This window comes from Artemia franciscana, chromosome 10, assembly GCF_032884065.1.
Source record: "Artemia franciscana chromosome 10, ASM3288406v1, whole genome shotgun sequence".
Classification (NCBI taxonomy): domain Eukaryota; kingdom Metazoa; phylum Arthropoda; class Branchiopoda; order Anostraca; family Artemiidae; genus Artemia; species Artemia franciscana.
In genome coordinates, this window is record NC_088872.1 from 6,685,242 (window position 1) to 6,709,691 (window position 24,450).

General features: G+C 34.6%; 1 protein-coding gene across 2 annotated transcripts in view; it reads left to right on the forward strand.

The window, feature by feature from the left end:
* The first annotated feature begins 2,567 nt into the window (after positions 1–2,567).
* LOC136031713 (small ribosomal subunit protein bS1m-like) overlaps positions 2,568–24,450 on the forward strand; it is a 39,823-nt gene continuing 17,940 nt past the window's right edge. The window contains exons 1-2 of one of the 2 annotated variants that reach the window (XM_065711416.1): positions 2,568–2,622; positions 23,163–23,443. In XM_065711416.1, coding sequence (XP_065567488.1) covers positions 23,183–23,443 — 261 coding nt within the window. In that variant the 5' untranslated portion in view covers positions 2,568–2,622; positions 23,163–23,182. Of the gene's footprint in view, positions 2,623–19,961; positions 20,105–23,162; positions 23,444–24,450 lie in introns of those variants that run through there. The other variant, XM_065711415.1, reaches the window with a different exon arrangement.

Consider the following 24,450-nt stretch of genomic DNA (forward strand, 5'->3'; position numbering starts at 1 on the left):
TCCGGTGCAAAATTGAAGACTGGCGGAGGATTAAGGAACGGGTGTGAGTTATATGCGGTTTAAAAGAAAGAAAACAGTCAAGATACACACCAAGAAATTTCACCACAGTAGCTTGTGGTATAATATCGTTCCAAAAAGTCAGGTACGTCTCTCATACGGTAAGGGGTCTTGAAGTTGACAATGGCACTCTTTCGGCTGTTAAGAGCCATACCATTTGACCAGCACCAATCCTTTACTTTATCAAGAAGACCTTGAGCTATAGAAGTGGCAGATGGCAGGTCTACTGCAGCAATGAAAAAGTTGCTGTCATCAGCAAAAAGAACAGGGTGAACATGGGGATGAAGACCATCAACAAGATCATTAATGTAAATTAGAAACAAAAGTGGTCCAAGCACAGAGCCTTGTGGAACACCTTTCAATACGGGCAAAGTAGAGGAAGAAGTACGGTTAACTGAAACATACTAAGATCTCTCTGAGAGGTAGGACCTAAATAATTCTAGTGGGACTCCATGCACTCTAACCAGAGATAGTTTAGACAGAAGAATATTGTGGTCAACCATATCAAAGGCCTTTGAAAAGTCAAGAAATAGACCCAAAACACATAAGCCCTTGTCCAGATTAACACGCACGAACTCTGTTGCATCAGAAAGTGCATGCAAGGTAGAGAATGATGGACGAAAACAATACTGATGGCTAGTGATGAGAGAATTTCCAGCAGTCGAATTAATACTAAATACAAATGAAGAAAGTCGACGTTACACTACTTTTTCAACAACCTTCGAGATGACGGGAAGAAGAGAAATAGATCTGTAATTTGAAATTAAAGATGAGTCACCTTTTTTATGCAAAGGTACAACAGTAGCAACTTTAAATAAACGAGGGAAAATACCAGAAGAAAGAGAAATGTTAGTTACGTGTGAGATGGGATGAGATACAAACTGACTGATTTTTTAAAGGACATTATTACTCAAACCAAAACTATCAACTGAACAACTGCTTGGAAGTTGAGAAATAATACTAGAAATCTCAGTAGTACTACATGGGGAAAGGAAAAAAGACTTCTCTGTCAAGGAAAACAACTTACTCTACTCGGGGGTGGAATGAGAACTGAAGGAACTGTGGTGAAATACGAATTGAAAGCATTTGCTAAGGATTTTTTGTCCACAACATATTTATCAGCATTCCTATAAAGATATGGGAAAGATTGTTTGAGTTTCTTGCAGGAGAGAGCTTCATTAATTACAGTCCAAACGTTGCGCAAATATTCCTTAAACTCATTAATTCAACGCAAAAAATACATTTTTTGCTAAACGAACTGAAGAAGTGAGCACATTTTTGTAATGTTTATACTTCAAAAGATCATCCCGTTTCTTACTTTCACATGCCTCTACACATCCATGGGCATTTGGGTGTAAAACTCTTTGGCCTCTTTCTAAGAGGAAAATGCTTATCCAACAGAGTTCCCATACGGCGCAAGAATAATCTAGTTTGAAAGAATAATCATTAGCTTCAAGAACACTAGACCAATCATTACTCTGAAGACTATGTATTAAATTAGAAATTTATTTATCTGTAAAAGTTCTAAAAGAAGACTCGACTCGCCTTTCTCATCCACAGTAATCTTTGTTTTAGGCACAGATAGTGATAGATAAATAGGGAAGTGATCAGAAAGATCAGTGAAAACAAGACCAGAAGAGAACTTCAAATTAGGAGAATGAGAAGTGAAAACATTATCTATTAAAGTGGCTGAATTTCTAGAAGGGTCAACACGAGAAGGAAAAAAAAATTGTATGTTGAAAGATCCATTGTAATAGAAAAATCAATGAACAATTAAAAAATTCTACTTATTTTTTTCTAATACCATTGTAATATCAGAAATATGAAACATATTTATATGGAACTAGCTGAGTATTGCAGCAAATTGTGAAGTTTACAACAAAAAGTTTACTATCCATAATTTATAAAACAATGCATATTTAGGCACTGAGAGCAAGAATTTAATTTGGAACTAGCTGGTTATTTTAACATTGGAATCGACATGGGCTTGGGTTTAATGATTTAAAAAAGCTTAATGTTATGCAGAATAGACAATTAAACATTCGCCCTACCACATTAAAATATACTGCACACTAAAAAATGATTAATAAGATTTTTGTCTCATATCGATTTCGTTGGTGTTCTAAAAGTAACCATTTTCTATATATATATATATATATATATATATATTGTATATTTATGTTATAATCAGAAAAAAAAACTATTCATTTTTTACTTTATTGGAGGCCTAGCAATGATAAAGCCACAACCAAAAACCCTGACGGTTTTGCTTCATCTACAAATAGCCGGAATTAGCAATGAATAACCTAACGATATGTTAAAGGCCTTTGAAACTAAACATATAGATTCTCGATTGACTGTCTATGAATTTCTAACCAATGGCCTTTTGGCCCTCTTTGGGTCAAAATTGCAATTTATGCCACAAAATAGCAGAAAACAGACGCCGCTTTCAGGTCAATGGTGAATCTTGACCGCTAGATCACGCCTCTTGGATTCAATGTCTTTGTCAAATAGATGCCACTAAAAACCTTTCATTAGCAGAAAAGTTTGAAAAACATTAACAAGGTAATATGTTTAAATGAAAATTTTGTGACACTAGAGGTAATTTATCATGGCCGTACGTTGCTTCTTCTCTAGGATGGGGCAGTGACTAAAAAAGCTTGACCTTCCTATCCTAACGTACGGTGGAAATAGAGGAGATGTCATTTTAGCATTTAAGATAATGACCAGTGATACTGTTAAGCCCATTTTTGATCACAGTGAATACACCAAAACACGAGGAAACCCCAAAAAACGATGCGTTAAAATTTTTACAAAAAAACATGAGAAGCTGAACTTCTTAACTAATCACGTTGTTCCTTTGTGGAACTTACTCAGAGAATTTACAGTGTCTGCCACATCAGTCAACAGCTTCAAGATTGGTATTGACTGAGATTGGACTGGGAGGTCATGGAATACACCTAGTAACACCCAACAATTAAACCAAATTGCCCTGTGAATATATGAATAGATATGGTTATGAACTGTTACTTGAATATTGATTATATGGTGACATCCTATTATATATATACCTGGCAACATCTACAGGTTCTTTAACCTTAGTTGCTAGAGGATGCAATTTAAGGTAATGACAAATAATGTAAATAAGCAAAAGCAAAGCCTGATTATAAAAGGAAAACAATATAGACTAATGAATATAATTTGGTAAAATTCTAGTTAATTGACTTCTTGCTATCTCAGTAAGGGTTTAGGTTAGGAAAATGAAACTTTCAGGGATAAATCTATGGACTAAAGTATGTCCTGGGAAGGTATTTTGAAGCAATTACCTCCACTCACCTTTGATGACCTTTAAAAATATGTGTGCTATAAAAGTGAAACCTTGCAAAATAGATCTTCTGCTTTATTGAAGTACAACAAAATTGTTCTCATCTTCATAAATTTGCTCAATTCTATTTTATAAGGCTGTAAAGATATGCAAATACATTTCCTAAATTAAAAAAAAGAAAACATTGATATGGCTCAAAATTCTACTCAAATAACAAGAATTGCATTTTCAGAACTAAAGGCAGAGAAAAAGCAACTAGTAACTGAAAACTAAGGTAAAATGTTGTTTTGTCAAAATTTCAATAGGTATAGATCTGTCATGTAGGCAAATTTCAGGGCCCTCTAGAGGGAGAAGGAGGGGAGGTGGGTGCTTTAAAATACCTTCCCGGGACATACTTTATCCTGTAGACCCATCCCTGAAAGTTTCATTTTCCTAACCTAAACCCTTTCCAAGATAGCAAGAAGTCAATTATCTAGAATTTTACATAAAAAAAAATATTTACATCATTTTCATTCAAATATTACATTATAATTCATTCAAATTTCATTCAAATATTAAATTATAATTCAAATATTACAACAGTGTTCCTTCTTGAGAGCTAGAATGCTAAAGTGATACCTGAAAGAGGGTAAAGTAAGGAATCAAATGCTACTACTATTACTACTACCAACAATTCATCACAGCACCAAGCAGCCTAAGGCCAACCCAGCCATACATGCTCCTCCTCCATCCCAATCTATTCAAAGCCTCCCACTTTACACCCCACAGGAAGTTCCTATTTAAGTCTTTCTTTATGACATCCTCCCATCCTTGACAGGGACAACCAATCTCTGGCCATCTTAGATGGCCTAAGATTGTTATCCTTCATCTGTAGAACATGCCCTAGCCATCTCAACCTTTATTTTATTTTAATGCTACTCCATTTATTTATTAACATATTTCCCTTATTTGTGGTTAGCAGTAGGGAATTTGCCCCTGGTGGGCTTAGCTAGCATTTTTTTCTGCTAGCCAAGCCTACCAGGTAAAGTTTTAGTCTTTTTACTGAAAAATGCATTTACAATTTGCCATTTGGTAGGTTTAGCTTGCATTTTTTCTAAGATTTAGGGTTTTTTTTTAGTTTGCCTGGTAGAAATAGAAAAAGAATAAAGATGTTTCCACTAGTGTATTTGTCTTCTGCCAAACAAGTAATGATAATAATAAAAAAGACTATCTATTTTGTTATCAAGTGATAATTGAGATTCAGTTTTATTCATTTATCATCTTTTCTTACTTTTCTTTAAAGTTTTTTTTTAGACTACAATATACATTGAAAACAGGCAAAGAAACATGGGAAATATTTCTGAACTATAGTTTAAATCATCCTCTGAGAACAAAGTCTAAGGTAATTCACCTTTTGCCAGGCAGGTCAGAGTCTATAGAGCCCTGTCTTGCCAGTGTTAAATAATCCTGTATAAAGATGAATTCCAAAAAGGAATGGGTGAACTTATAATAACAAAAGAATAGCTTTTACCATCATATTTGTCATTCAACACACTTTTTAAATATTGTAGTTTCCTACTATAACCATCATGCTTTGACTCTTTCTCTCAACTCTACTTTTTAAAACAATAAAAAGCTTTAGTGTAAAAAGAGGGGGGTGAAGAGGAGAAAACAGCCCCTTTCATATATGGAGTGATTTCTGTTCATTTTAAGTTTTAATATTGCTCCTTACTTTCATTATAAAAAACTCGTTTTATTTTTATTTAATTTCTGAACATTTTTGAATTAATCCATGTTTTGATTTTGGCTCTGCACAAAAATAATTAAAACAAAATTTGCATATTCATCTATTTTTTTGTTGGCTAAATGGCTTTCTCATAGTTTTGTTTGGACAATTTTGAGAAAAAACAAGCAGGGGAGGAGGTATAGTTACCCTCCAATTTTTTAGTTACTTAAAAAGGCAACTAGAGCTTTTAATTTTTTACAAAAAATTTTATTAGTAAAATATACATAATTTACAAATTAACTTGTGTAACAAACTTCTACATTTGTATGTTTTTACTTTATATATTTGGGGTTTGCCCCCTTGTCAATACCTGGCTCTTTACAGTAAAGCTTAAATTGTGTCCCAATTCCTTGAGAATGATCACTGATTCACAAAGGCCATTGAATAAATAGTTGAAATTACTAAAAATACTTTAGCATAAAGAGCAAAGTGTTCAAAGGAGGTGAACCTGTCATATGTGTAATAATTTATGTTTGTTTTAAGTTTTAATCTGCTCCTTGCTTTCAGTTGAAAAAAACTTTTTCATTTTTTTTAAATGCTAGAAAATCATGTGCCCTCTTCATGGAAATTCTCTTCCCCCATGACAAATTCCTCCATGGAAAGCTCCCCCCACATAACCCACTCCTCTCAACCTCTCCCCAACCAAAAAATCCCCTGAAAACGTCTATATACTTCCCAATAACCATTACTATATGTAAACACTGGTCAAAGTTTGTAACTTGCAGTCTTTCCCATGGGGACTGTGGAGGAGTAAGTTGTCCCAAAGACGTAGTTATTAGGTTTTTTGACTATGCTGAATAAAATGGCTATCTCAGAATTTTGATCTGGTGACTTTGGGAAAAAATGAGCATGGGAGGGGGCCTAGGTGCCCTCCCATTGTTTTGGTCACTTAAAAAGGCCACTAGAACTTTTTATTTCCGTTAGAATGAGCCCTCTCGCTACATTCTAGGACCACTGGGTTGATACAATAACCCCTGGGAAAAAACCCAAACAAATAAACACACATCTGTAATCTGTCTTGTGGGAAAATGCAAAATTCCACATTCTTGTAGATAGCAGCTTGAAATTTTTGCTAATGGGTTTTCTGATACACTGAATGCGATGGTGTGATTTTCGTTAAGATTCTATGACTTTTAGGGGGTGTTTCCCCCTATTTTCCAAGATAAGGCAAATTTTCTCAGGCTCGTAACTTTTGATGACAAAGACTATATTTGATGAAAGTTCTATATTTAAAATCAGCATGAAAATTTGATTCTTTTGATGTATCTTTTAGCATCAAATTTCTGTTTTTTAGAGTTTCGTTTAGTATTGAGCCGGGTTGCTCCTTACTACAGTTTGTTATCACAAACTGTTTGACTAAAAGAAAGGGGGCTGAGGCATTGAAATCTAGGATAGTTTATGATAGTTTTTTTTCTAAATGTCTCGATAACATATTTAGGTTATGCATGGTGATAGAAAAAATTATAGATTGCAGATGCCAAAGGTGGAAGTTGAAAAGGGTATGAAGATGATCTCGATGCAGAAAATTAGAGTCCTCAAAGTTCAGATGAGGCTCATATAGACTCAAATAGCCTCCTACTATACCCATTCCGGCTAACACCTCTCTGAAGACCCTGCATGAGAAATATATTAATGCTTCTATTGGACAAGAAAAAATAAGTAAATAAAGAATAACAACTTTAAGAAAGTTATCTAGAATATAGACTATAAGTTCTAGATTAAAGTTATAGACTATAAAGGTTATTTTGCTCTATACTCTATATACTCTAGAATTTCATACTTGTACTCTATGCTCTATATAGAATCTTATTCTCTAGAATTTCCACTTTCTATCAATCCCAAATTTCGAATGGAAAAAGAACCAGCACACCCTTCCTGATTGCCTTCCCCAGATTTACTCAGGAGCTTGAAACTTCTACTGTAGGGTTTTCTGATATGCTGAATCTGATGATGTGATTTTTGTTAAGATTTTATCACTTTTAAGGGATGTTTCCCCCTATTTTCGAAAATAAGGCAAATTTTCTCCAGCTTGTAACTTTTGATGGGTAAAACCAAACTTTATGAAACTTATATATTTAAAATCAGGATTAAAATGGTTTTTATTTTAAATGTAAATATTGTTATCAAAATTCCATTTTTTAGAATTCTGTTGACTATTGAGCTGGGTTGCTCCTTACTACAGTTTGTTACCACAAACTGGTTGATATTAGATCCTGGATAAATTAAGTAAATAATCAATTTACTGTTTTAAAAAGTAGAGTCGAAAGAAAGAGTCAAACTTTAGCGTAAGGAGCGGAGTGTCGAAGAGGGAACAGCCCCTTTCATATACAGAGTAATTTCTTTTCATTTTAAGTTTTAATATTGCTCCTTACTTTCAGTTTAAAAAACTTGTTTTTTTTAATTTAATCTTATAAAGAATTCAACTTGATTAGCTTCATCAAAGTGTTGAATTCTGCTGATTAGAAAAGGTTGCACAATAACAGCCTTAAAAGAACAAGTTCATCAAGTATTAAATTTCTTTCTTTGTTTTTTTTTTTTGTAAAAAGTTACCCCTCCCCAAAAAATTACTAGTAAATAGTTGTATGATTTGAACAGAACCAAGCTAGCAACTTTGTCTTTTTTCTATACCCTAGCCTGTGGGTATTTTATTATGCTAAACAGGCTAGTGCTCACTTCTAATAAGTTTCAAGATGAACATTAAGTGTAATTTCTGTCTTACGTTCAAAACATGACATCTTTGTGAAATTCTATAGAATGTACTGGAAGTTTTTATATGTAGTCAAATTTTATTTTTACTTTTACTTTAGTCAGCTTTGAACATGCAAAACTCACATCACCTTAAAATCAAGCTTCACTGGAACCGAAAAATCACGAGCAGATTTTGAATGGTTACCATTAAAAATTTCAAACACATCACAAATTCAACAGTCAAAATACCAGCTTTTTCTCTATGTTTGAAAATTTCTCCCATCTTTGTGGAAATCCACTCCAATCTTGTTTAAATTGAAAAGAAATATTTAGATTTAATGAAGAGATAGTTTTATTTTTTCTTGATTAGAGTATTAAATTTCACTGAATACAGAGGGTTGTGCAATTTCATCCATACAAGAATACTGTGGTCAATTTTCCAAATTTAATAACGTTTTTATAGTCTTAATGCTTAAAAGGTGCACAATTGCTCCAATACTCACAAGACAATGCACAATGCTCAAAAGTGTGTAATTGCTTTATTCATTCACATACACAAAGGAATATTTAGGAACTAAAGTCATATTTAAATTTTTTAATTTTCTTCCTTTTTTTAGTTAATAGCTTTCCCCAGCAAATTATATACAAAATAATTATGCATAAATGCAACTAATTATGAATACAAATAATTATGTAGATACTTCGAAAATCATAGGCAGCACAATAGCACTCCCTAAGTAAAGAGTAAAGTTGGCTCTATGTATTTTTTTTCACTAAGCCACTTGGTATAGAATGGGTTATAGTAGAAACTTTGGGGGGGGGGGTTACTCGATTGAGAATTGAAATTTGAAAGTGCCTTTTGCTACAGTAAAAGTAGCAGGATACACAGTGTGCATAAAAAGACACTGTTTGTGTCAAAATACATTTATTTGTATTCAAGGTTGTCAAAAGGATGTATCTGCAGTATCTCAGGAAAGGTTAAAGGTGGTAACTTAAAGGGATACAGGAAGGAGATAACTCTATAAAGCTTTATGTCACCTTTAACTCTATAAAGGAAATATTTTAATAATCCCATTTTGGATTACTGAAGTGAACTATTAAGGAATAGACAGAATAAAATTGGCCCCAAGCAACTACCCAGGGGACTTAACTGAAAACTCGATACTCCTCAAATAGTTCCTCACAACCCCTAATATTTTGTAACATCTGCTTGGTAATGACCAATGCATATCCTGCAGCTGATTTCATAATCAGGGTTTTTTTCAATAACACAGGCATTGAAATCGTGCCATATACCTCACAACAATCAATTTAACCTAACTTTTGAATTGAGTCAGCCAATTATTTTTATCATTGATTATTTTTATATATATAGATTACTTCCATTTACATAAACATGCATTTTTAAAAACCTATTGATTTGAGGACCATTCTAGGCTATATACCATAGATTATTTTTTCTGAATGATATTGGGCCCTTTAGAACACAATCTTCGTAATTCTTGATAAAATTGAAGTGTTTAAGACAAAGCAGTAATTTTTAAAGTTTGAATTCAATCCATCGTTATCAGGTGGTTTTACCACTATCTTTTTGCATGCAGCAGGATATTTACCAGAACCTAAACAAAGAATAAAAAGAAAACCAAGAGGAATGGGTAAGAGGAAGTCGATTCAACTATAATATCATTTAAAACGCAATCAAAATCAAGGGCTTTATCAGCAGTGACCTCATAACATATGACCTCATAAACATAATTATTTGCATATGCTCAGAAATTACATCTGAGTCATCATACTCTGATCATTTTACAGGGAAAAGCTGCTAACAAAGCATAAGATTGCATATGGGAAGCTGGATTTACAAAAGAAAAGGTGAAAAAAGTCATTAAGTTTACCTGTCTTCCTTTTATCATCTTGAACAGATTCCCCAGAGACTAAATTAATGAAGACCAGAAATAACAGTGATTGATCATTGCAGCATTTTTACCGGCTATTGAAGGTTTTAAATGAGCCTTTAAGATTTCTATAAAGTCTCAGCGTCCCACTAGCGGGGACAAAGTAATAGGAAAGAAAAAGACGAGACTGCTCACTGCACCTTAAGTAAAAAAGCGATTTTTCTTGTTGCTCAAGGTAAGGGACTACAATCCTTTTAAATAGGGTTTCTGGCTAAGCTGATTCTAAAGTCCTCTAAGGCAGCAATCATGAATTTATGTTATTTGATATGGTTATACCCAGTTTTTATTCCTGAAGCTTTTACTGAACAAATTCAAAGTTTTTGGAAATTCGAAAAATATTTGAAATTAGAACACGCTACTAAGAAGATATTGTATGCATTAGAGAATATCTGTATTTTATGATTCACTAATCAAAAGTCCCATCATCATAGCAGTTTTGTATGGTGGCAATCCAAGTACGTATGTTAAAATGGATCAAATAAATTCAAAACCTAAGACAAAAATAGAGACTCTTCTCATTCATCAGAGGAAGAGAGAAAGGCCAAAATTTGAAACCACAATAATTGGCGGGCTTCAAGAAATCACTGACGCAAAAGTCCATAAAGAAAACAGGTATTGGAGAAACTTTAAAGGTCTCTTCAAGAAAAAGAAGAAAAATAAAAAGCTTGATAAAGTGGATATGCAAAAAGGATCTGAAGCACATAAAAGCAATAAAACTGAAAACCGAGTAAAAGCTACGAAGCCTGAGAAAAGAAACAACATAAAGGTTATTCCTGTCATAACTCTAAATAAAACTGATGCTCAAGACATACAGCAAAAAGGTATTTTTTTGCAAAATAAGGAAAATAGTAAGCCTGATGAGGCAGATGCAGAAAAAGTGTCTGAAGCACATAAATGCAAGAAAACTAAAAACAGAAGAGTAACTACTGAGCCTGAGGAAAGAAATGACATTATTGTTATTCCTGTCAGTACTCCTAAAAAAACTGATGTCGTAGACGTACAAGTAGCTACTAAAAGAGACGTTAAAGAGAATGCATCTTCAATAATATATCCTGATCCTCAAGCTCTTCCTAAATCTAAAGTGATGCATATCTCTCAAAATAAATGCAAAGGCACAGCAAACTTGACAATATGTTTCCTTGTGAGCATAGATATCCTCCTGGAAAGTTAGAAGATGAGAATGGCGAATTGGAAACCTCCAAAATGGATGTAAAGACAGCAATTCCTAAACGTCCATTCAGCAAGAGGTATAACATTAGCAAGGAGATAAAAACTGCATCAGTGAATGTTAGAACACAGACAGAAAATACCAGAAGCGTCTGTGTTCAGGTACATACAGGTATACAAACTGATGATGCCCTCATAGAACATGTCTCTATTCCGCCACTCCCTCGTCCAATTCCAATGTATACATCACAACCTGCATCAGCGTATGTAGGAACACAAATAGAAGAGACAAAAACCATCTGTGTTCTGGTACATGCTAATACAGTCGTTACAAGAATAGTCAGAAAACAAAACCATCAAAGGTGTTGGTCTGAATTCAATCCACTATTGTAAGGTGGTTTTACCTCTATCTTTTTCCATGCAGCAGGGTATTTACCACAACCTAAACAAAGAATAAAAAGAAAACCAAGTGGAATGGGTAAGAGGAAGTCGATTCAAGTATAATAACTTTTAAAACGATATCAAATTCAAGGACTTTATCAACAGTAACCTCATAACATATGACTCATAAACACAATGACCTAATAAACATAATTTTTTGCACATGCCCAGAAATTTCATCTGAGTCATCATACTCTGATCATTTTTCAGGAAAACAGCTGCTAACAAAGCATAAGATTACATATAGGAAGCAGAATTTACGAAAAAAGGCAAAAAATTTCATTAAGCTTAACTGTCTTCCTTTTATCATCATAAACGGATTCCTCAGCAACTAAATCAATGAAGACTGGAAAAAACAGTGATTGGTTATTGCACTTCCTTTTTACATACATCATTGCAGCGTTTTACAGATTATTGCAGCTTTCAAATCTATTGAAGTTTATGCCAGATTATTTTTTCTAAATGATATTGGACGCTTTAAACCGAAAATTTCCGTAATTCATGGAAAAATTGAAGCATCTAAAACAAAGTAATAATTTCTAAAGTTTGAAATCAATTCATAGTTATTAGGTAGTTTTACCGCTATCTCTTTCCATGCTGCAGTACATTTACCAGAACCCTTCAAAAAGTATTCAAAAAACTCTTCAAAGGGCAGATTCTTCAGAAATTATTTTGCGGCTAGGATTTTTAAATACATGGCTGCTTAAAGCAGTTACTCACCAAAGAGGTGTCTATCAAATACAATGCGAGTGTGGCAAATTAATTTTAGGGAGAACTCACCAGAATTTCAAGAAATGCCTACAACAGCATAGAGATGATGTCACCAAAGCTCTAAACTCTGATATTGCTTCTGTCTCTTTTGATTCTGCTTTAAGCAGCCATGTGTTTAAAAATCCTAGACTTAAAATACTTTTTGAATCCGTCCTTATTAGCAACGACCTAGGCATAAAGCAAGTAGTTCGAGAAGCAACTCAAATCAGACTTAAGATTAATAATAAAATTTCCTTCAATAGGGACTTGGGAGAATATTCACTAAATGCTGCGTACACAAGTCTAATTAAAAATGACTTTGCGAAATATTATAAAAACCAATTTTTTATAATAAAAATCTTTAATACAATATTTTAATTTTGAATATTATAATTAACACAGAACCTGTCACAAATAGACCTATAATATCAGCAACCAAAAAAGCAAGATTGGCATTAAAAACGTGATTTAAATCATTCTCTTTCATTTCAATGAATTGCCTCGTTTCATTACAATTTATTTATCAGTCCTGGTTGAACTTTGCAGAGGTAAGGATGCTGGCACTGTTTTGATAAAAATTCATTTTAGTTATATAGATTTTACCCTCTTGTAAGTTTTTTCTTTTTATATATTCGTGTCTTGTTGAAAACGGTCCTTGGGCATTGGGCCGAAATATTAATTGTGTTGCGGAGCAACACTACTGCTTTCGTAGTTTTTTTTTTTTTTCACCGTGATCAGCGACCTGTAGCTCCGAAGTGGTAAGAGTTAAAAATTTGAGATTTTTCAGAGGGAAGGGAAACGTGAAACAGAGTAAAAAAGTTCCAGAGAAGTTCCTAAAATTTCTAACAGTTTTCCATAAAAAAAAAAATAAAACCGTTTTTTTCTTAGAAACTCTGCGTTCGATGTTTGGCGTCAAGTTAAGACGACCCTAGCTTCGGAAATAAACTTGTTAGAAATACAGTTATGCTGAACTCATGTAGAACTTTCATTTGTCTCTTAGAGAACCGGAGCACAAAATTCCGTAGATCTTACAGATTTCCCGGAAATAATTCCGGAAAAGTCCATCTCGTTCCGATTTTTTTTTGAATTTTCTGAAATTTTCGATTTTGATGTTTCTTATATTTTTATCGAGTAGTGCTATGAAAAGTATGCAAGAAGAAGTGAAGTGTTCTATATACCAAGTTGCTTCGTTCTCTAAGAAATAATTTCTCGAAGTTTCGACGTTCTAGAGGTAACTTCTGTTCTGGACCAGCTAGAATTTTTTTTTCCAACGCGGTTCGACAGGTCTCGATCTCCTAACAACTGGAGCTTACAATAGTTTCTCCGAAATAAAATTCCTTCTTTGGGTTTTTCTATTTGGAAGTTTTGTCATGCCCTCGGGGCAATTTATATTTTTTGGTGAATTTGGTTTGTTTTATATTTTCCTAGCTTAGACCATCAAAAGTTAAGCAGAAAACTATAAGACGTTATTTCCGTATCTCTTTCAGATTTCCCGGAAATAATTCCTGAAATGTGCGTCTCGAAACATAATACTTCGAATTGGCGTCAAGTTAAGACGGCCCTAGTTTCGGAAGTAAACGTTTTAGAGATAAAATAATTATGAACTCATATAGAACTTTTATTGATGTTTTCGAGAACTGAAGCATGAAATTCCGTAGCTCTTACAGATTTCCCGGAAATAATTCCGGAAAAGTCAATCTCGTTCCGATTTTTCTCGTTTATTTCTGGACCAGCTAAACATTTTACCAAACTCAGTTTAGTAGGAGCTCGAAATAAAACCATATCAAAGATGCTTCAAGATAACAATCGAAGCCGCATTAGAAAAATGTCCTCTGAAGGACATAATGGAGACTGTTGCTCCGCAACTGTGTCCCGTAGGGCACAGTTGCACGTGTTGCTCCGCAACTGTGCCCTAAGGAACAGGGCACAGTTGCTGCAACACTTCCCGTTGCACAAGCAACGGAGGTCTAGTTCTCATTTGTTTCCCACTGTCTTGCCAAATTCCGTATTGTTTTTTCTTGTTTTTGGTGTTTGTGATGAAAAGGCTGTGTGGCCTTAGTCGCTATTTACGAAATAAACGGAAAAAAAGAGGAGACAGATCACTGCAACCTAAGTAAAACAGCGATTTTTCTTGTTGCTCATGGTGGGAGACTACAATTCTTCTAAATAGGGTTTTCAGCTAAGGTGATTCCGAAGTCCTCTAAGGGAGCAATCATGAATTTATGCTCTTTGATATGGTTATACCAAGTTTTTATTCCTGAAGCTTTTACTGAATACATTTGAAGTTTTTGTAAATTCGAAAAATATTTGAAATTAGAACACACTACTAAGAAGGTATTGTATGCATTAGAGAAAATTTGTATTTAATGATTCCCTTATCAAAAAGTCTCGTTGTTTTAGCTGTTTTTGTATGACGACAATCCAAGTAAGGATGTTTAAATGGGTAAAGTAAGTTCAAAACCTAAGCCAAAAATAAAGAATCTTCTCCCTCATCTGAGCAAGAGCGAATTGGAAGAATTTGAAGCCATTGCAGTTGGCGGGCTTCAAAAGACCACTGACGCAAAAGTCCATGGAGTAGCCACAAAAAGTGACAACTCACCCATTGGAAACAAAGATACACTAAATACAGACAAGAATAAAGAAAATAGCTATTGGAGAACATTTAAAGGTTGCTTCAAGAAAAAGAAGAAAAATAAAAAGCTTGCTAAAGTGGATGCAGAAAAAGGGCCTGAAGCACTTGAAAGCAAGAAAACTGAAAACCGGGAAAAAGCAACGGAGCCTGAGAAAAGTAACGACATGAAGTTTGTTCCTGTCACTGCTCCAAAAAAAACTAATGCTGAAATTATACCAGGTGTCTTTGAGCAAAAAAAGAAAAATTGTAATTCCGACACAGCATTTGCAGAAAAAGGGCCTGAAGCACATGAAGGCATTAAAATTGAAAACAGAGGAATTACTAAGGAGTCAGAGAAAAGAAATGACAGAAAAATTATTCCTGCCACTACTCCAAAAAAAGGTAAAGCCGAAGACATCCAATGTATCTTAAAGCAAAAGAAGAAAAATAGTAAGTCTGATGCAGCAGATACAAAAAAAGTGTCTGAAACACATAAAGGCAAGGAAACTGAAAACAGAAGAGAAACTATGAAGCCTGAGAAAAGAAATGACATGAAGGTTATTCCTGTCACTACTCAAAAAAAAATTAAAGCTATAGACATACCAGGTATCTTTATGCAAAATAAGAAAAATGCAGAAAAAGTGTCTGAAGCACAGAAAGGCAATAAAACTGAAAACAGAAGAGGAGCTACTGAGCCTGAGAAAGGAAATGATATTATTGTTATTCCTGTCAGTACTCCTCAGAAAACTGATGTCGAAGACGTACCAGCAGCTACTAAAAGAGACGTAAAAGAGAATGTATCTTCAATAATGTATCCTGCACCTCAAACTCTTCCTAAATCTAAAGTGATGCATATCTCTCAAAATAAATGCAAAGTCATACCAAACTTGACAATGTGTTTCGGTGTGAGTATTGTAGATATTCCTCCTGGAAAGTTAGAAGACGAGAAGGGCAAATTGAAAACCTCCGAAATGGATGTAAAGATACCAATTCCTAAACCTCCATTCAGCAAGAGGTATAATATTAGCAAGGAAATAAAAACTGCATCAGTGAATGTTGGAACACAGACAGAAAGTACAAGAAGCATCTGTGTGCAGGTACATATAGGTGTACAAACTGATGATGCCCTCATAGAAAACGTCTCTATTCCGCCACTCCCACGTCCAATTCTAGTGCAGACATCACAACCTGAATCAGTGTATGTAGGAACACAAATCGAAGAGACAAAAGCCATATGTGTTCTGGTAGATGATAGCACACAGACTGATGATACTCTAATTGAAAATGTATTCATTCCACCGCCACCACCACCACCACCATTACCACCACCCCCGATTATCAATCAGGAATCACGACCTAAACCGAAAAACAAAAAGATTGTACGAGTCCAATCAATTGAAGCCGGGCAAGAAAAAAAACAGGGCCAAATGATGGAGGAACTAAGAGAAAGATTAAAAAGAAAAAGTAAGTCGTTACAAGAATAGTCAGAAAACAAAACCATCAAAGGTGTTACTTCTTTGCTTCTAATTTAAAAAAAAGGAAAGGACGGCAATTGAAAATAAAGAGTCCTATGGTGACGCATTGGGTTTGATCTTATCTTGATAATACGTTACCCAGAGATTGAACCCGGCTATATGAATAGACTGCAGGGCCGAGGTAGGGACCATTAGTCAAGAAGCATCGTTAATCCGATTACTTTGTTGTTGTAATCCGTAAACTTTGGTTGTAATCCGATTACAACCAGCCAAAATTTGGATTTTGGAGCCATTCATAAGATTGTTAAACGAATACAAAGGATCAGAAAATAGATATTGGTAGGATCACCGATTCTGAGAATAGAAACAGCTTAAAGTAAAAAAAGTAGGAAATAATAAGAATTATCACAAGGCTGTGTATTGCAAATTAATGTTAAATTAGCCGGAAATGAGGAAGAATGCATTAACTGAAATGGTCAATCGATTTGCAACTGTATTTCAGCATTGATAGTCTGTTGTATCTTTGACACAAATTTTCTCCTGTTTTAATATGTGTTCCTGTGTAACGTAATAATAAATTAGATCACGACATCAAATGACATCAAATAAATATGATGTCATGTTTGAGTGACTCTGCCTCCTCGGGATTCCACACGAGTCCCGAGTCTTTGTAGTTACAGCAATGGCTGCAACCTAGTAAAGAACAAACTAAAAATTTATGTTGTAGTAACCAAAAATTTAAAAAAGCATTTTAAAAGCTAGCTTGGTAAAAAAAAAATACGATTTTTTGGTGATTCATGGACAGCAACTATTATCTTGGTTAATCTAAAAGACAAAACGTTATTTTGAAAATTAATTTGGAGGAACTTAAAAACAATAGCCTAGAAGAACTGGAAAATGGCGTCAGATCAAAACGAAAAGTGCACCATTGAAATTACTATTGCCAACATCTCTGTACAGGAAAGTTACAGCCCTCTGGCTTGAACGAAAACTAAAATAGGTTTTTGCACGTGTACTACTGGCGTGCCGTTGTTTTTCCTTTTTGTTTTCAGTCACTGTTAGTAGGGAATCGAAACAACATAGAGAGCTGTTTCAGGGCTCATTTCAGAGAATGTTGCAATGCCTATTGCTTTTTGTAGTTAACCATGAAATAGTATTTGAAATATAGCCAACTTTTTGACAAAAACTGCATCTTTATATAAAAGACGATATAACACACATATCAATATGAAGATATATATATTTTTTTAAGATGCCATTTTGTCAGTTTTTGTTTACAGTTATTGTATTTGATTTTTAATGTTCTGTTTTGTTACTCGAAAAACCACGTAGATATACCACGTAGAAAAACCACGTAGATATATATTGTTGTAGAGCTTTAAGGGTAAAGGGTAGCTTGTCGCTTTCTTTCATATGCTTGCAGAAGAGATGCCATCGTAATTCAGATATTGTGCTAATATAGATGTTTTTGGGGCTGCACGATGTGATGTCTAGACTGCACGTGTATCGACAGAACATTCTCAATTGACCGACTTAGATTACTACTTTCTCTGTTGAAAGCATATGCACAAATCTAAAATCATCTCTCATCATTTTTATATCCTTCATGTACACTTTCAGCCTGGTTACTTTGTCAATACCTGAGGAGCTTCCAGTACTGTCAGCTCCAGTAAAGGCATGGAAGGATGGTAACACTTTGGTATCTGTGTCTGGGAAGAAGAAAACCATATTTGTATTTGGCAAATTTTACTGTGATATCAGTATAGCCTGACGGATCATCAGTGTGTCCGTTTTTTCATGAGTGTTGTCCAAAAAATTAAGCCTTCGTTGTTCTCTGTATGCCCTGAAGAACAAGTAACGATTAACCGACTCATTGGGAAGCCATGCCGAATTGGGCTATTCTTTGTCTTCTTTTATCCCTGTTAACCTACTTTAGTCATCCTTGTATGTGTCAAATACATCGATAACTTAATCACAATCTAGTGTTAGCGTCATCAGCCTGTTATTCAAACGTTCATTGGAGATGTTTGATGGTTACAATAGCTTCTGGTTTCTTTGCCAATTTCTGAAGAGGAAGTATTTCGACATGCTCTATTTTGCGACATGTATTGGGTGTTGTGTTGTTAATTAATTCTCTTGCCAATGATTTTCTAGGGGGATTTCCTGTCATTGTCAACTTATGGAGTTGAAGGATCAACTTCGTATTTTTCTGGCATCCAGGATTGTACCGTTTGGTGTAAAAGGGACTCTCGGTATGACTGTTTTCTGGTTTATACTTGGCTACGATCGTCATTCAAATCACTAGTCTTCTTGAGGTTCACCTTGATGTTTTGAAGCTTTATCGTGGTTTCCTTATTTCAGGCATGGGTGTTTTCTTGTTTTCTTTTTCTTTACTGGCGTCATAGGCGGATGCTTCCATTATTTGGCTCTTTGTCATATTATTCATAGCTTTTAACCTTTCATAGCTGCGTTCAAAATTGACAATACATATTTATGAGAAATATAGTCATGAATGACTGCCTTGAGTAGCCTAATACCTTCAGAAGCGAATGGGCTTCTATGTTTTAGAACGGTTGCCTTAATCTTGTTGATAGCAGAATGCTCCTTTTTGACAACATTTGGCCTACGGGAATTGGTCTCTAGTTGTGTCACGCCCCAGGTTAAGTTGAGTATGGTAAAAAGTGGTTGGAGGACAACCAGACTCCGTTTCATTCCCTTTTAGCTGTCTTCCCTCCAATGATATCTGATCAAAATTTGGAATAACCATCTTGTTCAAAATAGTCGAAAAGTCAAATAACTATATCTTCAGGGACGGCATTACCCCCACAGCCCCTGGGGCAAGAGTTGTAAGCTAAGTTGCCACTTTTGTATATACTAGGCTGGTTATCGGGTAAGAGGGGCATGTTTAATCCTGAGTTTCCGAAAAGGCCAAGAATACTAAGGAAAAACTTTTTAGAAAATTATGAGGGGAATGTCAAACAAATTAAAGCACACTATATGCAGGAAGGTTGTCAAAAGGACACAATAGCAATATCTAAGGAATGGCTCTGGGTATTAAGTTGGAACTTCCAAATCATATTAGAACAAAAAAAAGGAATTGAGAGAAACCAACCCCCCCCCCCCCTTCCCCTTTTTCTTTTAGATGCTCCCTTTTACACTGATAGAAATATTAAAAGTTTTTTTTTCAAAATAGTCACAAGGTCTAATAGCTTTGCCCCCGTGGATTCCATATCCCCCGAGCCCGGGGGCAAGGATTGTAAATGATCCAACTTGTCCATTTTTAACAGGTATGATTTATCATTGGGAAAGGGGTAGATATTTGATCCTGGGTATGTCTGAAAATGCTATGGTTGTCGAGGAATATGCTGAGCTGAATAAAAGAAAACACGATGTGCGTCTAATGTAACAAAAATGTATATCTGCAATATCTTAGGAACTGGTAAGGGTATTAACTTGAAACTCTCAGGGCCACTACTACTATGGCTGCAAATCCGACTGGTTGCGATTGTAACAGTGATTACTTTCGACTGCGACAACTTGTGACTGTGACTGTGAATGATTGTAACTGGTATTGTAATTACTTTCAGAGAATGTTAGGGAATGTTGAACAAAATCAAAACACACTATTTGTATGTTGATTGCATTAAGTTGAAACTTTCAGGGGATGTTGATCAGTGCTTGAACCTTCAAGGATTGCTTAGAGGAATTTCAAACTAAATCAAAAGACACTGTGCATCTGGGTTATCAACAGAGTATTTCTGCAATATCTTAGGAGCGGCTGAGGGTCAGAATATTCAATCAAAAGATACCACGTGCATCTCGGTTGCCAGAAGGGTGTATCTAAAATCAAATATTTCATGGTAGCGAACTGTAAGTAAGGAGCGATACGGCTCAGTTATAAACGAAACTCTGAAAAGGGAATTTTAATACACATAAACATATTAAAAGAATTGGCCTATTATGCTGATTCCAAATCTATAAGTTTTGTAAAGTTTAGTATTACGGGCTAGTGAAAAGGCTACAAGCCTGAGAAAATTTACCTTATTTTCGAAAAAGGGGAAACCATCACTTAAAAGTTTAAGAATCCTAATGAGAATCTCACCATCGGATTCAGCGTATTAGGAAACCTTATTGTAGTGGTTTCAACCTCCTATCTATAAAAATGTGATATTTTTCTTTTTTTGGCAAAAGAAAGATCACGGATGCGTGTTTATTTATTTGTTTGTTAGTTGTTGTTTTTTTTTGCAGGGGTGATTGTATAGACCCAGTGGTCCTAGAATATTGGAAGACGCTCATTCGAACAGAAATTAGAAGTACTAGTACCCCTTTAATGTGACTATAAAGATTCAAGGGAAACTAGGCCTCCTCCCCTGCCTCTTTTTCCCAAAATTGTCCGATCAAAATTTTGAGATATCCATTTTGTTCATTATAGTTGAAAGGCTCAATAACTATGCCTTTGGATATAACATGACCCCCTCCCTCTCTCAGGCCCCACGGGAAAAGTCCTTCAGTGATAAAAGTCGTCCGTTGTTTACGCTTAGTACTTTTTATTGGAAAGTATGCTTACATTTTCGGTTGGGAGGGGGGCACATTTTCTGCTGGGGGTTTCTTCCACAGGGGAATTTTCCATGGGGAAGGGAGTTTCTAGGGGGTGAACTTTTCAGGGGAACTTTAACAGTGGGAGAATTTGCCATAATTCCTGTATGAAATTGTTCTTATGTCTCGTTTTTAATTTTTTTCATCTCAATTTCAACTGCGGAGATATAAAGAATAATTGTTCGGGGTAAATTTGTCCCTGGGATTGAATTGTGTAGAGGTTGATTCCATGGGGAGGAGTATTTTTCCATGGATGTGCATCAAGATTTCATGGCATTATTTTAAAAAGAGGTCAGAAATTAAATTAAAAAAAAAAGCTTTTTCAACTGAAAGTAAGGAACAACATTAAAAATTAAAGCGAACAGAAATTACTACGTATATGAATGGGGTCGCCCCCTCCTCAATATCTCGCTCTTTGCGCAAAAGTTTGAATCATATCCCAATTCTTTAAGAAAGACTCCTGAAATGCAAGGATTGGTTAATTAGAACAATAAAAGGCTTTTTTGAAAGTACTGAAAAACTTTAGCGTAAAGAGTAAGGTTTTGAGGGGGGCAATGTTCTTCGTATACGTAGTAATTTCTGTTCGTTGTAAGTTTCAGTGTTGCTCCTTACTTTCAGTTGAAAAAACCATTTTTTTTTAATTTAATATCTGAGAAACGGCTAATAATGTTAAGTTGAAATTTTGAGGGAATGTTGAGAAGGTGCTGAAGTAAATCAAAAGCCGCTAATTCGAACTATTAAATTAGAATTTTATATTTCAATTCTTACGCCAGAGACATGGAAACTGGGGAAATAGTCATTATTTTGACCAAAACCAAAACTGGTTTGGGCAATCAAAACACAAGCAGAAATTAATTAAAAAACGAACTTTCATAAAAAGAAGTTTCTTAAAAGAAAGTAAAGATTCATATTAAACTTAAGACCTGCATAAATAAATTTCTATCATAATCCAAACTCAAAACGACCAAAAATTACTATTAAAGAATCAATGAAAAGCAAAAACAAACAGAAATTTAAGTAAATTATTATAAAAACAGAGGTAACAGGTACTAATATAGGTCAATAAATGAGTTTAAAAGGAGTAAAAATTAAATTCATTGCTCAATTCAAACTCAAAACAAACAAAAATTACTACAAACAGGAATTTGGCTACTGCCCTTACCCCCCCCCCCCCATCCCTAACCATAAAAGTCTAAACCTTGTTGCGTCATTTGCGCTATATTGAAAAAGAAATATATTGAAAAATTTCAGTGCACTAAAATTTCGAATCGCTGAGTTTCTAACACTTAATATAATTATTTATCAAATAGATATTTATAATATTTATAAATATATTTATAATATATTATAATTATATTATTATAATATATATATTATTTATTTATAATTATAATATCATCTTGATTATTGTAGTGATTTTATATTTATTGTTCGTCGGTTATTCGAAAAACAAAATGTAGTGTTCAAAATACATATAGTTTTTAACTAGGCCAGTTCCTAACTATTTAAAATAAGCTTCGTAATGAGGAAAAAAGTAAGCTCTTTCATAGCGATATCTCTCTCTCAATAATATGTGAATAAAAAAAATGTTTAACTCTATATTTAATCAATATTTCGGCAGGGAACAGGCTGTTTAAAAAAAAAGTTTCTGCGGTTTCGCAAACATATCATGCAATAATTAATTGTTTACAAGCGCCTAAGGGGGGCGCCCATTGTTTTTTTTTTTTTTTTTTTTTTTTTTTTTTTTTTTTTTTTTTTGTTATCACTTACTAACAAAGTTTTACATTAATTAGACGAATATTTCTTCCTTGAAAAATCACCTTTTAAAATTATATATTCATACCTGTCCATGCAAAGCCGTATCCAGGATTTTTTTTCAGGGGGGGGGGGTAAAAGATATCTTTGGAAAGTGGGGGGGGGGGTACAAAAAAACTTCAAAAAACGGAAATAAATTCGAATATATTCATGTTTGTTACGTTTTTACGAGTGGGATAATGGGGAGGGGTGGTCATACCCATACCCCCTGGATACGGCCTTGTGTCTTTGTATAACGGGGATCAAAATGCATTAAAAAAATAGGGTGTGCAATCCTTTCAAAAAATAGTCATCCGGAACTTCATGGGCGGGGGTGAAGAGTGAAGCTTGGAACACGTTAGGGCGGAGGAGGAGCCTTTTCATCTGTTTTGGTTTCTTTTGGCTTAATGATGTGATAAGTTCTTCGTAGTAGTTTTTTAAGCTATATAATGCCGATATTAATTTAGCGTGTACCACAAAAGAGTTATTCATAAACACTTGTCAATGATTTTTTAGTTTCAACAGTTTTTATCCCTAGGGGTTATAATTTACCAAATCATGGCTTCAAGAATTTCGTTAGCATTTAGCTGCCTTGGATCAAAAAATGCTCCTACATGCTTGGCTGTACCTTTTTTAACTAGGGTGAATCCGATACGCTATTACTCAGAAGAGAAATATGAAACATCACAACTTGGAGGCTTTGCGAAAGCATTTCAGGATCAGCAGGACTTGGCTATCAAGGCAACGAAACAGGAAAAACCTATTGAAGCAAAACCAAAGACTTTTGATGAACTCATACGAAATTCAAAATTGATGCAGGTAATGAAAAGAAGGTACTTGTCTGTTATAGTGCCTATATCTATAGAAGCTTAGTAGAACCTTTTTTCATTGAGTTTGCAGGCAATGAAATTGATGTTTGCATTGATGCAGGTAGTTGAGTTTGTATTGATGCAGGTAATGAAAAGAAGGTACTTGTCTGTTATAGTGCCTATATCTATAGAAGCTAAGTAAAACCTTTTTTCATTGAGTTTGCAGGCAATGAAATTGATGTTTGCATTGATGCAGGTAGTTGAGTTTGTATTGATGCAGGTAATGAAAAGAAGGTACTTGTCTGTTATAGTGCCTATATCTATAGAAGCTTAGTAGAACCTTTTTTCATTGAGTTTGCAGGCAATGAAATTGATGTTTGCATTGATGCAGGTAGTTGAGTTTGTATTGATGCAGGTAATGAAAAGAAGGTACTTCTCTGTTATAGTGCCTATATCTATAGAAGCTAAGAAGAACCGGTTTTCATTGAGTTTGCAGGTAATGAAATGGATGTTTGCATTGATGCAGGTAGTTGAGTTTACATTGATGCTGGTAATGAAAAGAAGGTACTTCTCTGTTATAGTGCCTATATCTATAGAAGCTAAGAAGAACCGGTTTTCATTGAGTTTGCAGGTAATGAAATTGATGTTTGCATTGATGCAGGTAGTTGAGTTGGCATTGATGCAGGTAATGAAAAGAAGGTACTTGTCTGTTATAGTGCCTATATCTATAGAAGCTAAGTAAAACCGGTTTTCATTGAGTTTGCAGGTAATGAAATTGATGTTTGCATTGATGCATAGTTGAGTTTGCATTGGTGCAGGTAATGGAAAGAAGGTACTTGTCTGTTATAGTGCCTATATCTATAGAAGCTAAGTAAAACCGGTTTTCATTGAGTTTGCAGGTAATGAAATTGATGTTTGCATTGATGCATAGTTGAGTTTGCATTGATGCAGGTAGTGAAAAGAAGGTACTTGTCTGTTATAGTGCCTATATCTATAGAAGCTAAGTAGAACCGGTTT